General features: G+C 42.5%; 1 protein-coding gene across 7 annotated transcripts in view; it reads left to right on the top strand.

Moving 5' to 3' along the window:
• The window catches only part of Kat6b (lysine acetyltransferase 6B), a 188,117-nt gene that overhangs the window by 14,726 nt on the left and 156,549 nt on the right, over positions 1–16,842 (top strand). For 6 of the 7 annotated variants that reach the window (XM_052733571.1, XM_052733569.1, XM_052733573.1 and 3 more), the window contains exon 2: positions 5,079–5,949. In XM_052733571.1, the coding sequence (XP_052589531.1) occupies positions 5,329–5,949 (621 nt within the window). In that variant the 5' untranslated portion in view covers positions 5,079–5,328. Of the gene's footprint in view, positions 1–2,084; positions 2,107–5,078; positions 5,950–16,842 lie in introns of those variants that run through there. The other variant, XM_052733572.1, reaches the window with a different exon arrangement.

Here is a 16,842-nt window from a genome sequence, read left to right on the forward strand (position 1 = left end):
ACAGAGGACAGCTTTCAAGGGCCAGTTAGTTCTGTCCTTCTACTTCTGTGTGGCCTTAGGATGGAACTCAGGTGGCTAGACTTGGTGGCAAGCACCCGCTGAACCCTTTCCCCAGCCCACAATGTAATCCTACTGCAAATGCAGATACTCTGTGAAAAGGAATTTGGAGAAGAGTCAGGGTTTTTTTGTTTTTGATTTTCTTTTTTGTTTTTAAAGCAAAATGTACTTTTGTTGTTTTTCAAGACAGGGTTTCTCTGTGTAGCTTTGGAGCCTGTCCTAGAACTTGCTCTATAGACCAGGCTGGCCTCGAACTTAGAGATCCGCCTGGCTCTGCCTCCTGAGTGCTGGGATTAAAGGGGTGCGCCACCACCATCTGGCCAAAATGTACTACTTTAAGCACTTTCCCAGGACTTCTGTTTCCTACTGTGGATTTCATATTTGCAAGTATTCTTCAGTGGTTTGAGCCGAGTGACCGTATCACCAGATGCTCACTGGTAGCTCACTGTGGCTGTTTTTGGAGAGGGGTTTTATGAGAGTTGAGCTGTGAGATGGTTGCTGACTTAAGGGATGTCCTTATGCCCAAATAAACATTTACTTTCTTTCTTTTTTTTTTTTGGAGGGGGAGCGGGGTGCAGATTTGCACATTTGCCTTAAGACCTGGACAGTCTTCATTTTATTTTTTATTTTATTATTTATTTATTTATTTATTTATTTGTCATAGACTGTTAAAACATTTGGAATTCCAATTCTGGTATTTTCCCTATTTAATTACATTTTTAAGATATAAAGTGTCAGTCTTGCTGAAATGTGTTTATTGGATGTGGATGGCTAGTTTTTGGTTGTGGATACTGATTGTGGTAAAAGCCTGTCAGGAATGTATATTTTGGGTGTGTATTACTTGAGAAATATATTTTACTTTACTGAATGTTCTTTTGCTTATGTATCTAATATGCCTAAAAGCAACTTTGTGTTGCTGGACACTCTCTATGACATCTTCTCATCTGCTTCCTATAGGTGTGTTTGTAGGGTCAAATCAAATTAGTTGTGATTCCTCCTGAATAAATGATGCAAGATGAACTATTCGTTGGACACAGTGAAATGTCTTCTAATGAAATTCTTCTCCAGACCATTTCACTTTGGAAAGATGATTCCTGCTGTACACATTGACCAGGGATGCTTCTTGCTTCCTGTGTGGCTGTGCAGGGCGAGTAAGCAGTTTGATCCCTAAGCACAGTGCTCCAGGTCTAGCGTCTGTCAGTGATTTATGTAACGGCACAAGATGGAGTGTGTACTAGTTTTGCAGATGACAGAGTCAAGCTTCAGGCAGTCTTCGGCAGGTTAGAAGGTAGTTTAGAACAACTTTGAATTCCAGCATTTAAAAAGCCAGGGGTGGTGGTGTACACCTGTAAACTCAGCATTTGGGAAGCTGAGGCAGAAGGTTTGCAGTGAGTTCAAGGTTAGCTTGGACTACACAGTGAGTGTCAAACTAGCCAGAGCTAGCAAGACCTTGTGTTAAAAATAAACACCAAAAAGAACTATAAGAATTAAAAAAAAAAAATAGCATTTCAATTTCTGTAAGGAGGTCCGGAAAGGTTTGGTTTGACAGCATCTTTGAAAAAAGAGCTGGGCATTTGGTTGGGGTGCGTGCTCAGCACGGCCAGTATGACAGGGCTGTTGAGGGAGGAGTTCCTGTAATTTTGGGTTGCACTTTTAACTGAATAACCCCTGGGCTGAGGGTTTTTAAGGTAGACGTTAGCAGAAGTAGTGAGCAGCCCTCAGGTAGCTGTGCTTAGAGACCTGGGCTATGTAAGGGGGTGAAGGAGCTGGGATGCTGGCTTTAAGGGTGGGCGGGCTTAGAGGTAGAGGAGGGGTGGGTTGGTAGTGTTTTTGGTTTCTTTAAACAGTTTTAATTTTAAATTAACTCTTTTTCAATTTCATCTTTTATATGCATTGGTATTTTGCCTGCATGTCTGTGTGAAGGTGTCAGATCCCCTGGAGTTACAAATGGTTGTGAGCTGCCATGTGGGTGCTGGCAATTGAACCTGGGTCCTTTGGAAGAGCAGCTAGTGTTCTTAACCTCTGAGCCATCTCTCCAGCCCCATATTGGTAGGTTTTTGTTTTTGTTTTTTTTTTTGGTTTTTCGAGACAGGGTTTCTCTTTGTAGTTTTAGTGCCTGTCTTGGATTTCGCTCTGTAGACCAGGCTGGCCTCGAACTCAAAGAGATCCCTGTCTGTCTCTGCCTCCCGGGTGCTGGGACTAAAGGCGTGCGCCATCACTGCCCAGCTATTGGTAGTTTTTTAAGAGATTCTTACTTTCAAATATTTGAAGGCTCGCCATATTGAAGAAATAGTAAAATGCCTTGGGATTGTTCCTGGGACTAGTGTGTTGAGATCCCAGGGAGGTGGAGGCTTGTTCCTGTGAGCAAGAAATTATTATGGCTGCGGTTGCCTCCAAAGGTGATGGATTTTCAACCACGGCGAGTATTTAAGTGAAGATTTGGTGGCCTGTTAGTGATACTGGATAAAGATCTGTTACTGGGAAACTGAAAGTTGGTCTGGATGACCTCTAAGGTCTCATCAGCCCCAGGTTTCTAAATCTTAGAAGGAAACATAGGGAACTGACAGTACCATTCTGCAGAGAAGCCTTTTTCAGGCCGTTGGGTCAAAATTGAGCAGGCCAATTTTGCAGCAACGGCAGTGTCTGTGTGCAAATGTTACATCCTTCAGCATCTAAAGAGTTTGAAATTTCTCTTGTTAGGTATATACCTAAATCAACAACAATAAAAATTTTAATTAATTTTGTGTTTCATGAGACCCTGTTCAAAGTCTATAGACACTGAATTTAGTAGACATATATTATAAAAGATCTCTGGCTGAATGTTAAGTGCCATATGCAATGGATCCTGAGCAATCCTGGAGGTGATGTCTAATCATCCCCCCTTAGCTATGGTTTCTGTTATCATCAGTTATAAGTATTGCATGGAAACTTCTTTGTAACTTTTAAAATAACCTTTATTGGGGGCTGGAGAGATGGTTCAGTGGTTAAGAACACTGACTGGTCTTCCAGAGGACCCAGGTTCAATTTCCAGCATCCACATGGCAGCTCACAACTACTTGTAATTCCAATTCCAGGGGATATGATGTCCCCACACAGAATATATACAGGCAAAACACTAGTGCACATTAAATAAATAAATAAATCTTGAAAAAAGAACCTTATTGTAGTATATTAGGGTGTTTGTTTTGTTTTGTTTTTGTTGTTGGTTTTTGTTTTGGTTTTTTTTTGTTTTTGTTTTGTTTTTCGAGACTTTCTCCGTGTAGTTTTGGTGCCTGTCCTGGATCTCACTCTGTAGACCAGGCTGGTCTCAAACATAGAGATCCACCTGGCTCTGCCTCCCGAGTGCTGGGATTAAAGGCGTGCACCACTGCCACCCACCTTAGTTTTTTTTTTTTTTTTAATTTAATTTAATTGTTGTTAATGAGTATTGTACCTGATTTGTAAATTAAAGTTTATTGTTGGTATATAGGTGCAGAGAAATAAACAACTAAACAGTAATAAATATATACCAGGTGCAGTATCTGTGTTCCAGGCCTCCATTGGGGGACTTGGAACTTGTCCCCATGGGTCAGTGGGATAGTGACCCAAGGCTTGGGGTCACTTCACTTGGTACTTCATTAGGCTTTAATAGAGCTGGGGTGCAGAACTAGCTGAAGCAGGTGAGAACAATTGGGCTGGGAGTCTGAAATAATGGCCCTTGAGCAATAGTGTGCTATTGATTGTTATATCTTTGAGCCTTTTACTTTTACAATTGTGCAGACAATCACATGTCTTGTTTCTCGGTTGGTTGTTTGGACAAGAAGACAGTTTTTACGGAGCTGAGACTGGCCTTCCTGCCACCTCTTCTCAAATGCTAGGATCCCAGACTTGTGCCATCACATCCCACCTAGCAAAATGATGTTTTTTTTGGACACGCTGTCAACTTGATAGAAAGGTTGAAGATTTAGATGTTACCCGAGAACAGGAGGTCCACTCCAGTTCCGAGGCCAGGATTGTACTCACTGCCAGATTGGAGAGCAGAAGTCTGTGAGAGCTCTGCTGCCCTGGCCAGATGGAGTCAGATTTGTGGGGATTTTCTTTCTGTTGAGGTGTAGAATGAGCTGGAACAGGTGTTAAGATAACTAGAACACTGCATTATTTAAAGGTGAAGGGTTATGTTACTGTATTAGTTTCACCTGGCTAACCTGTGCAGCAGAAGGTCTCCCACAAAGATGCTACACAGAGCAGAGCATCAAAGTGTCTTAATTCCCTGCAAGTAGCTGGGCAGGGAATTTTTTTAGGTGTGAGTCTTGGGAAATTCCTTACTTGGCTCAACTCAAGATTATTGTACTTTTTCTTAAGTTTTTGTTTCTTTTGAGACAGTTTCACTATGTAGCTATTGACTGGCTTGGGACTGTCTGTGTAGACTAGGCTGTCTTCAAACTCAGCGATTTGTCTGCCTCTGCCTTCTGGGTGTTGGAATCAAAGGCATACATTATCATTCCTGGCTTGTATTCAACTTTGTTGATATTTGTGATAGACATGTACCAGCTTTCACGTGGTTATTAATTTTGATAACAGGAATACATTTTTCCACATTTTAATGATTTATTTTGTGCTTTAAGGAACGAGGGGCTGCACATACCACAACATGTACATGGAGGTCAGAGGACAGCTTTGGAGAGTGAGGGCTTTCCTTTCACTTTGTGGGTCCCAGGGATTGAACTCAGGTTGTCAGTGCTGGGGCAGGTGCCTTTACCTGCCAAGCCCTCTCCTGGGTTCATGGTTTGAATTATTTATATAACTTAGATGCAGTCTCTTAAATGCTCTTTAAGTTATTGCATGTCAGTACAGAAAATCCTTTAAAAACTCCTGTAGATTGTGACCAGTATCTGGTTGGACAGTGTCATCCCTGGCTGGGTTGAACAGTACTGCCTGCCAGTGTGTTATTTTGCATCTGAAAAAAGTAATCCTGAAGAATCTTATTATTATTAGAAGTTCCGGTATTAAGAGTCTTTTCTCTCCTTTTTTTGTCCTCTAAGGTCTTGATTTCCTAAAGATGTCTTTCACTTGAAGAGTGCTGTCTTTCCCATTGGTGAACTAAGACAACTGTCAACATTGCCTGGCTATCCTCTTCGTCACTTAAGGATGGTTGTCTCGAAGATGTTGCTTGGCATGGGCTGGGATCCTCTGCCTGTTTGTTGAATTGTGACTTTCGAATGTGCAGGTTGTGTTAAGTACAAGGAGAACCTCTATGGGTAACGTCTGTGTTGGAGAAGCCATTTGTCAACCATGGTAAAACTCGCAAACCCACTTTACACAGAGTGGATTCTTGAAGCGGTGCAGAAAATCAAAAAGCAAAAGCAGCGGCCCTCGGAAGAGCGAATCTGCCATGCCGTCAGCACGTCCCACGGCCTGGATAAGAAGACGGTCTCCGAGCAGCTGGAGCTCAGTGTTCAGGATGGCTCCGTTCTCAAAGTCACCAACAAAGGCCTTGCTTCGTATAAGGACCCAGACAACCCTGGGCGGTTCTCATCAGTTAAACCAGTCACCTTCCCCAAGTCAGCCAAGGGCTCCAAAGGACCGTGCAGCGATCTACGCAATGTGGATTGGAACAGACTTCTAAAGAGAGCGATCGAAGGCCTTGAGGAGCCCAATGGCTCCTCCTTGAAGAACATCGAGAAGTATCTCAGAAATCAGAGTGATCTCACAGGCACCATCAACCACCCAGCCTTTCAGCAGAGGCTGCGACTAGGGGCCAAGCGTGCTGTGAACAATGGGAGGTTACTGAAGGAAGGACCACAGTACAGGGTCAATTATGGGAGCTCAGATGGCAAAGGGGCGCCCCAGTACCCCAATGCTTTTCCATCCTCACTCCCGCCCGTCAGCCTTCTACCCCACGAGAAGGACCAGGTGAGTGGAAATACTGATGTCTTAACTCACACTTCCATTTAGGTTGTTCCATGTACACTTCATGTGGACAAGTGGTCCTCAACCTGTGGGTCGTGACCCATTTGACAAACCTGTCTCCAGAAATATTTATACTACAGGTCATAATGGTAGCAAAATTACAGTTGGGAAGTAGCAGTGAAAATAATGTTGTGGTTGGGCGTCACCACAACATTAATTTTAATTTAATATAAGGAACTATATTAAAGGTCGCAGCTTTAGGAAGGTTGAGAACCGCTGCTGTGGATGAAAGTTGTGAATGGAGTTGGAGGAGATTAGTTGTTTCTGCCTTGAAGCTGGCTTCTGTATTTTATGTTAGGGTGTTTCACAGCATGATTCTTTAAGTCATTTTATGACGTATTGAGGGCTTCCTTAGTAGTTAAGAGTTACTATAATACTCACGTGACTTGTTTTGTGCTGTAATTGCTAGATAAACTTTAATCCACCTTCCTGAAGCCTGAGAAAGGAAATTGTGGGGTTTTCCTTCCCTTATTTGTAGAGAAGAAAAACCTCCATACTTATTTTAAAATTGATAACCTTTGCATTTTGGGAGGTATTATGTGACCTGAATCCCTACGGCTTCAATTTAAAGCCATTTATTGTCAAGTGATCAGTGGGTGTAGGCGAATGTTTATTTTGTCTTGTTTGGTGTCTTTGTTAAAAAAAAATTGTTAATTTGCATTTATTTATCTATTTATATTTGTGTGTGTGTGAGCGTGCGTGCCCACAAGCCGCGGTACGCATGTGGAGGAGGTCCGGGGACAGTTGCAGGAGTCAGTTTTCTCCTTCCACTCTGTAGGCCCTGTTGATCAAGCTCAGGTTGGTAGGGGTGGTAACAAGCACCTTTACTCATGAGCCATCTCGCTGGCCCAACACCTTGTGTTATTTTGATAGCATTATAAGTACACAGGAGAGTTCTGTTGCTGCCAAGATTTTGAGCCTTCAGTTGGGTATGATTTTCTTGGTTTTGTTTCAAGTGTACTGAATTAATCTCCCAAAGTCAAACTGAAGTAGAATGGCAGATTGTTTGTAAATCAAGCCCCTCCAGTTTTTGCATTCCTTTACTGTCTTTTGGTTAAGTACAGTCATTGATCACATTAACCATTTTTATTTAAAAAGTTTAAAAGCAACATTAACCATTGTTACTAGGAAGCAATGGTGCCTGTGAACTGCATGTTGAGAAAGGGTTGACACCCGGGTGTTAGGGCTCTGGGAGATGACGAGGCCCTGGATTCTGGCTCAGCTCCTAGGGACTGCAGTGTGAGAGACGCTGGTTTGCTTTTCTGTTCTTTGGGTATGAAAAACCCATGATATGGGCCCTATTCCATTTTGTGCTTAGCTGGTGAGGGGCCCAGCTCTAGAAGCTGAGTAAGACCAGGTCTGCACACCGGTATCTGAAGTCTAGAATGGGTTTCTTAACTGGGTTTGTGCCTTCTTGGTCTTCCACAACATTTATTTATCCATTGATGGTGGTTGTATTAGTATCAAAAAATGAAATAAACTGTGGAATTTTCTTCCTAATAACTTTATTTTAAAAATTACAGACGCCGGGCGGTGGTGGCGCACGCCTTTAATCCCAGCACTCGGGAGGCAGAGCCAGGTGGATCTCTGTGAGTTCGAGCCCAGCCTGGTCTCCAAAGCGAGTTCCAGGAAAGGTGCAAAGCTACACAGAGAAACCCTGTCTCAAAAACCAAAAAAAAATAAATAAATAAATAAAAAAATAAAAATTACAGAAAATTGACTAATTTAAATTCCTGAACACAGTCATTTAGGCACTTCTGTTTCTCCTTAAAACATTTAAAATTTTTTATTTATTATTATTTATTTAGAGACAGTACTTCACTATGTAGCTCTGGCTCTTCTGGAACTGTGTATGTAGACCAGACTGGCCTCAAACAGAGACCTGCCTGCCTGTTTTTGCTTCTGAGTGCTGAGGTTAAAGATGTGAGACACTACTGGGTGTGAGAGCCACAATGCCCAGCTCTTTAAATATTTTAGTAAAAGCACACACACGCGCGCGCGCGCGCACACACACACACACACCCACACACCCACACACACGTGTGCGTATATATGAACATATGTGTCATAAAGTTCCCGAGAGCCATTTCTTCGTAGGTTTGGTTATCTTTGTTCTTTACTCTCAGCCATGGACGTTGTCTAACTACCAGGCATGTGGGTCTAAGGTCAGGCACTGTGGCCTGTGTAGTGTCTTCGTGAACAATTGTATCCCCCAGAGGCATTTTTCCTTGTGCTGGAGGAGTCAGGGCAGATTCTCCATAGCGCCTCTCCTTCTCTGCAACCTTGCTCACCATTTCTTGCTCACCTTATCATTTTTCTTCCGGCATCATCGGTCCAGAACTAATTTTAGTCTAAAGGGAAATCCATGTTTGAAGTGTCTAGAATTGAGAACAGAGTGGCTCTTGCTTAGCTTGCAATTGCTGCTCTCTCTAGGATATAGATCCTTAAACTGTCTGGTTAGCATCATTATTTAACAAGGAAAGCTGAGAAAATGTGCTCTGGATATTTAATTGATGAAGTTTGGGGATTAATTGTATCAAGTAATCATAATACATTTTTGGTGGTATTTTATCACTGAGCTATCTAGCCTCAAATGGTTATATATATATATATATATATATATATATATATATATATATATATATATATATTCTTATTTTTTAGGTGGGGCTCATTATGTGTGTAGCCCAGACTGTCTTGGAACTCACTAGTTAGCACAGAGAGGCCTCAAAGTCCTTTTTTTTTTTTGGAGACAGGGTCTTACTATACAGTCCTGGCTGGCCTTGAACTTGCAGAGATCTGCCTGCTTCTGCCTCCCTGAGTGCTGGGATTAACCACCTGGCTTTCTCTTTTGTAAATGTTGAATACCTGCCTCTGTTGCTCTCCACTGTGAATTTTTGAGACAGGCTCTCTCCCTGAACCTCGAGCTCACTGATTTGGCTACATGAGTTGTCCAGAGAGCTCCAGGGATCCTCCTTTCTCCACCGGCTCAGAGCTAGGATTGCAGATGTCCAGCCACTGCTCCCAGCCTTGTACATGAGTGCTGGGGATCTGAACTCAGATCCTTGTCTTTGTGTGGTGTGAGTACTTTACCCACTAAACCATTTTCCTCCCTGTCCCCAATTTTGTAACATATCGAGATATTGTTTCACTCAGTTGCCCTGGTTGGCTTTGAATTTTTGATCCTCCTGTCTTAGCCTCCCTAGGAGCTGGAATTTCAGGTATGTCATCGTGCTTGGCAGAATTTAGGTTATGATTGGAAACTGTTCCAAGATGGTGCAATCTTAACTATAGTTTGAAATAATGTCTTTCAAAGAAGCTGCTACTGTGATTGCTTTTGAGTCATTGAATGTCATTGTAAAAGAGAACATGAAAATAACAGCTAATGTTTTATAAGTATAAATGCTGGCCTCTTCCGAGTAGTTCACACTTACCTCTTGACTCATAGTTACTGGGAGGGAGGTAGAGTATTGTTCTGCTTTGGCAGATGAAAAACTGAGGTGCAGTGCTTAAGCAATTTGTCCAAGGTCAGTAGAGCAGGTGAACAGTCAAGCCGAGAGTCCATCCAGATAGTCTTGAGTCCAGAGCTCATTTGTTCTGGGCAGTGTCCTAGTCAGCACTGGGGCTCCTCATGAGCAGTGGATGTCTCTCTTACAGTTCTTCAGTCAGTCAGAAGCAGTTTCCCCCAACAAGTAGACTCCCAGGGTTTGAAATTTGGTAGTTATGACGAGCTTATTGTATTTTTCCCAAGCAGATACAGTTTATAATATTAGCGAAGTTGAGATGCAGCAGCGGGAAAAGTAGTGAGTCTGTGTGTGCCTCCTCAGATTTAGCATGCTCACACCCCGTGCACGACTGTGGGTGGAGCACAATAGAAGTTAAACTAGAGGTTCCTCCCTGGACGGCATTGCAGGACGTCGTATGGTCTAGGATTCAGATCAGATCGGGTATTACCATTCTCACTTCTTACCATGAAATCCTTTGTATTTATTTAAGAAGCTTTCTCTGGCGAGGCGATATGGAGATGAATTAAACCGCTGAAGATAAAACTTTATCTTGGACTCAGCAAGGGAACTCCTAAAGGATAGTATTAATGTTTCTCATTAAAAGTGGTAAAGCTCAATTAGGTCAGATTATGAGGACTTTGGAAAGTCAAATATTCTAAGAGAGACTTCGGCTATCACACTTTATAGCAGTAAGATTCCATTTGCACATAGGGGCTTTAACATTTTTATAAAATCAGTTTAGTCCAATTTTAAGCAGATTCTTTAGTATTTCACTTTATTGAGACTACCATCCTAAAATTTATTGAATGTCAAATCTTGGTATGTTTCTAGTGCACTGTAAAGTAGGGGTGCTTCCAATCATGCTTTTGAATTTTTTCTTTAGGAGAAATGAAAGAATTGTTAGAATGTAGTTACATGAGCACTGAGATTGTCAGTGGGAAAAGGTTTTGTAAGAGCACAGGATCTTAGAGACAAACACGATTGTGATGGTCTTGGTAGTTAGTTTAGTTGCTTATTTGTTCCTGCCTTCTCTCTATATTTCATTATTTTTAATATCGTTATCAGATATAGGCTAGTCTCAAACCCTGGCTAGCTAAATTCTCCTGCCTCAGCCTCCCACGTGTTAAGATTATGTACCTGTACTGTCATCTCCTCCCCTCCCCCCAGAGGTGTTTTTTGAGTTCTGGGCAGGGTAGTGTTTTCAGTATGAAGGATTCCTATGCTGAGACACAATTGCATCCTACATCAGAGTCTTTCATCAGAGCACAAATGAGAGAATCTTATTTTTAGATTTTCCCTTTTTAGATTTTCTTTGCTGTTTTCTCTAGTCACTTTATGCCTGTCCTACAGTAGACCCTCCTCATCTTGTCTCTGGGACTTTTCCAGTTGGTACTTTGTGAAGGATCTTTCACTAGTCCATATTGGTTCATGATATAGCAGACTTCCTGAGCCCTAGGGGGTTTGTTTATAGTGTGAAGGAACTCTGTATCTTTTTTTTTTCTTCTTTTTTAAAGCTTGTGTAGTTACAGAGTCCTAGTGTCCCCTTCCGATGACTTTAATTAGAGTTGATGTCCTTTGTAGAGAAGACTTGTTATTTTCAGAGTCTTTAGCTGTTCAACTGAATGTTGGATAAAGCCTTAAATGTCATCAAATATGGTCTTCAAAATCCTCTGAGTTTTGGCATTGGCATGGATAAGAGTCGGTTTTAGAGCAACGAAACCTGCTACAGTGTGAAAGATCAGATGGATCAAATGCTCACAGTTCCAAGGTCAGGGAAGGAAGCTTGTGGTTCACGTTGTTCCTGTAATTAAGCTTCAGATGTTCTTCAGAAGAGCACAGTGCTCCAGGGCTGCCTTTGCAAGCAGGTAGTACCAGTCCCTGCTCTGTGGAGAGAGCTCTCGGCCTGTCTCCAACTAGTCAGTCAGGTCAAGTGGAAGCTTAAATGAGTGACTGGCTCTTTCTGTTGCACTTGAAGCATGATAGAGTATTCTACTTTGGAGCTGTTATCAAGCTAGAACTTGTCTAGGCTTCTCATGAAGTAGACTTCAGGTAGAGCAGCAGCAGCCATGGCAAAGGTTTGACTGTTAAGGGTGTGGTAAACATTCTTTGTAACTCTTTAGATATCAGGTGTGTTTGATGCTTTTGATACCTTTCCCACAACACTAATCCCATCCTGAATGAGCACCAGCCTTGGGGAATTTATGCATGTATTCCCTGTACCTACATGACTTATAACAGCTGGTGTGTGTGTGTGTGTGTGTGTGTGTGTGTGTGTGTGTGTGTGTGTGTGTGTTGCTGGGAATAGAATGCAAGACCTTATGCTCATTAGGCAAATACTCCACTACTGAGCCACATTCTTACTCTGTGATACTTTTAGTACCAAGAAAGTGAGTATTTTTAGCTTTGAAGTTATTTAACAGTTATGTGTTGTTTGCTGGTTTATTCTGATTTTATCTTGAATGGCAAAGATTTTATTTTTGTTTTCTCTTCAGACTTTAACAGACGATACACTTCAAATGTTTTCAAAATGGAAGTCTGTGTTCTTTTTTGTCTATTTTATCCTTGTATGTCATTCCCAACACAGAGGAGATGTGATCGTTCTATCATTGAGGAGACGATTTTGGTTGTAACATTCAGAATTTTGTTGTGTTTCTCTACTTGATTTTTCTTGGCCTTTGAACATTAAACTACAGTAGATTTGGTCAAATTGTTTTCCAGTCACCAAGATTTACAATCCGAATCTGAATCTTGTCAGTACTTTCATCTCTCCCGTCTATTAATGTTTCACATAAACAGCAATTAGCTTACCAAATTAGAGTTAGCAAATGAGTCAGCCATGTAATTTGCTGATGACATTTTGTTAGCAGGGCCATGAGAAAAGTGTGTTTTTATTTGCATGTGGGCGCTCTTGCTGCTCTCAGGTGGTGACGGAAGTTAGTGGGCATGCGCTAGAGGAAGAGGGATGGTGGTGCAGTGCCCTGTTACTTCTGCTCGGGCTTGGACCACTTTGCTGAGAAGTTGCCAGAGGTGGAAAACTGCGTATTTTAGTGTTTTTTTTTTTTAAATAAAAGTAAACATCATAATCAGTACACTATAATGTGATGCACAGTGTACATTTTTGTTTATGAGAGGTTGTGTTTTTAAAAATCTGCAGAACGAGACAGAGGAAGTGCTAGCATAAATGACGCCAGGTTAAACTGAGGCTGGTCTCCACAGAGGTGCAGAGTAAACCCTAATCAGTGCTCGGAGGGAATCCAGGAAGGATTTGTGTTAATTTGACAAGTGGGTTTAAAATTCTTCAGCCACTATTTTTCAGAAACCAGCTTTGTTCATACATCCTTTTTCTAATTTGCTCCACTTTTGATCTTTGATAAAGCGGCTGCAATATTGTTTCATTAACAAACTTGACTGGTTAACAGATGTTTGTTTTGGCTTGACTGTGTCCTCGCTATTAAAAACAGCATAGGCACTCATAGAAACCATGCTGGGCCTTTTCCTGTCTAGCTAGACCGGCAGTTCAAAAGAGCAACTTAATTTCATTTACAAGTTCAGTTTTTATTCCTTGGTGTTACTCTGGTAGACATGCAACATTGTAGCTCATCAGGGAGCTTTGTAGACCTCATCAGGGAGGTCTGTTGCTTGTCTCCTGGCTTCCCTTGCGTCCAGTTGCTCACTGCTGGTGTTGTTGCTCTTGTTAAGCATTGTTCAGGCTTAGCATGCAGGAAAAAAGGGATTGCGGAAGAGAGAATTGAGACATCATAGACTTCCACACTTCAGGGGAAGGAGTGGGTTCAGGCTGGCGAATGGAGATAATTTCTTCCACCTTCTTTGATGTCAGAAAGCTGCCATATGGAATGCAGTGAGGCCCATGAGAAGGAGGTGAGCCTGGCTGGGTCTGGGCTGCCTGTGATGTTCTCAGCGATGTGGGCCGCCAGCCAGAGGCAGTATGGTTTCTGTGGTGTGACCGGTCCTGCTTTTTGTCTAGTTTCCTGCCATGCTCGTGACCCTCTCCAGTTATAGATGGGAAGGATGAAGTTCAAAACAGTGCAAAGGTAATGTGGAACAAGAGAATCGGCGAGGAGAAGACTATACGAACCGAAGCCAGTAGCAGTGCCGGGGAAGATGGTTTTGGTGGTGTTTGACTGTTTCTGTGGTATTTTAATGTTACACGTCTCTCATAACAAAACCCAGGTTCCAGCTCTTGAGTTTGAATCGTCAGACCGCAGCAACTACTACGTGCCTGTGGAGGCCATTTGAAGGCCCGTTCATCGCATCCTGGGCAGGATGTGAGGGACCTGGGAAAAAGCGGGACAGTGAGGGAGCCAGGGCACACTTTCCCTCCCTCTTACCTTTGTAAGTGAGAAAGAGAGAATGAATAAATAAGTATGTATATGTATATATATATATATATATATATATATATTATATATAATTTTTGAGCCTAGCTTGGTGGCTCAAGCCTTTAATCCCAGCAGTTGGGAGGCAGAGGCCAGCCTGGTCTATATGCAAATTTCAGGATAGCTGGGGCTTCATAGAGATCCTTTTTCAAAACAAAACAAAGCAACAACAATAACAATAAACTAAATAGAGGTTAAGTTTGGATGAACTATTGGAAAATAAACAGCAGTCAGTATTCAGTTAATCCTTAAACATGTAGTTAGGGATAAAATCTTCCTGTGTAGCTCAATGCTGTCACTCAGGTAAAAACTTCAACAGGGAAGCCAGAGTGTTTACTCAATAGTCCATATTTTCTCAAATGAGCCTTAATGTTATTTATGACTTGATTTAGGACCCAGGAATCAGCAAAGTTTATAAGTTGCCTTTGGTCATTATGACTTTTAGTAGAGGACAGCTTTTCCACTATTTCAGGAGACATTGCCAGTTTTGAAGAGTTGTCTTGTAGGATATCTTGAGTTGATAATTTCACTGGGGATTTGAATCCAGGGCTCCCTGAATGCTATATAAGCACTGTACAACAGAGGTGCATTTTCAGCTTCTAGATCTTTCTTTGTAGGAGTACCCCTTTCCTTTTGTGATTAGTAAGTACTCAGTGCAGGCTTGAGACCATGAGAATAACCTTTCGCTCAGTATGCATTAATTTTCCATCTCGGCTTTGATCACATAAGCTTGGCATTTAAAGCGTTGCAGCCTATCATCTGCGGTTAGGAAGTCTAGCATGGTTCTCATTATGTGAGAGGATGACAGCCGCAGAGCACGCCAGCAGTCTCCCTTCCTCGAGTTTGTTCCCAGCTTCTGGGCTCTTCACGTGGTTCGACTCATGGTTCCCTTCCTCTGTCATCAAGACCAGCCATTCAACATCTCTGATAGGTGCGTGGTTTTAAAGGAGGCGTGGCATTAGAGTGGGTTCATCTGGTTAATACTGGTTAACCTTTTCCCATCAGAGTCCCTAGCTGGGAGTGGTGGGGCATGACTATAATTCCAGCAGTCAGGAGGCCAAGAGCAAGAGGATTGCTTCATCATGGGTTCTGTAGTGAGACCCTGTCTCAAAGCAAAACAAAACAATAAATAAATAAAGACCATCCCCTTTAAAGTTAAAAACCCAAACAAAGTATTAAGACCTTATTCCTATCTGCAGGGTTACTATGTTGACAGAGAGGACAGAGTTCTGGGCGTTAGGAAGTGTGGAGGTTGTGGGGTGGCCGTCGTGTTGCCGGCTTGCTGCACAGTGGTTTTTTCCAAACTCAGCTATGGTCAGAATCTGTCTAGAGAGGAATGGATCATTTTTTAGGAGTTATGCTGGCTGCGGGTTAGTCGGGTTGTCTTGAGTTCTAGACTGAAGCTGTGTTCCTGAGTGATTTTTTTTTTTTTTTTTTTTTTTTTTTGGTTTTTCGAGACAGGGTTTCTCTGTGTAGCTTTGCTCCTCTCCTGGAACTCACTTGGTAGCCCAGGCTGGCCTCGAACTCACAGAGATCCGCCTGCCTCTGCCTCCCGAGTGCTGGGATTAAAGGCGTGCGCCACCACCGCCCGGCTCCCTGAGTGATTTCTAAGGGTGCAAGCCAGGGCTGTCTTCTCCCCTGCGTGTTGGTGTCCCTTTACTAACAACAAATGGATTTACCAGTGAAATTTAGAAAATTTTGGGGGGAGTGTTGGAGTAGGATTTGAGGCATGTTTGACTCTGCATCTTAGGGCAGCCAGGAACCTGCAGTGTAGCCCAGGCTGGCCTTGAACTCACATTCCTCCTGTCTTAGCATTTGACACTCTGAGAAAACACTTGTGCTATATATTCTGCTTCAGAACTCAGATCCTCACCTACCTGACTGAGCCACATCCCACCCCAGAGCAGAGCATTGAAGAATGGAGTTTGGGTATTTCAAACAGTTTTTGGTTTTGGAGATAGGTTCTCTGGCCCAAGCTAGCCTTGAACTTGTAGTCTTCATGCCTTAGTGTCCTGAGTGCTCATGTTAAAGACTTGTGACATAAAATCTGATTCAACCCCCCCCCCCTCGCTTTCTCTGTGTAGTTTTGGAGTCTGTCCTGAATCTCAGTCTGTAGACCAGGCTGGCCTCGAACTCACAGAGATCCCTCTGTGCGGGGATTAAAGGAGTGTGCAACTGCCACCCAGCGGATTCAGATGTTTTTTTTTTCAGAAATAACACTTAAAGTTGTAGAGAAAGATCTTTCAGCTATCAGCTAAATGCCCACAGAGCACATTAAAATAAAATAGATAAAAGAGCCCAGTGACAAGTCTCAGTAGGTAAAGGCACTTGCCGCCCAGCCTCGGGACTGGAGTTCAGTCCCAAGAGCTCAAAGGGTAGGAAAGACCGACTCCTCCAGGCCCTCTCACCCCACACACATACCACACATTCCCCAATAAACAAGTACTTGTGAAAACTATTTTTAAAAATTAAAAGTTTTTATTACTGTGCGTGTGTGTAGGTGTGGCATGCACAGAAATCCAAGAACAGCTTGGTTCTCTGCATGGTGGAATCCAGGGATCAAACTCAGGTATTCAAAGAAGTGCTTTACCACCTGAGCTGTCTCAGCAGGTAAACAGTTTAATAATATTTTTGAGACAGTGTCTCACTGTTGGCTCTGACTAGCCTGGAACTCCCTGTATAGACCAGGTATGTAGATCAGGCTGGCCTCCAACTCACAGAGATCCACCCGCCTTTGCCTCCAGAGCGCTGGGATCAAAGGTGTGCACCAGCACTGCCTAGCTTTTGGTGACATTTTAGAGACTAAGCAGTAGCTGAAGCATTTTATGTCTGTTATTTCAACCTTAAGCCCTTAGTTAAGGACCCTGAAAAGAAACCACAGAGGTGTCTATGTTTCTTTTTTTGTTCTTGGGAAAAATTCAAGACGTAAAGAG

Source organism: Peromyscus californicus, unplaced genomic scaffold, assembly GCF_007827085.1.
Source record: "Peromyscus californicus insignis strain IS unplaced genomic scaffold, ASM782708v3 Scaffold_12__1_contigs__length_115047231, whole genome shotgun sequence".
Lineage (NCBI taxonomy): Eukaryota > Metazoa > Chordata > Mammalia > Rodentia > Cricetidae > Peromyscus > Peromyscus californicus.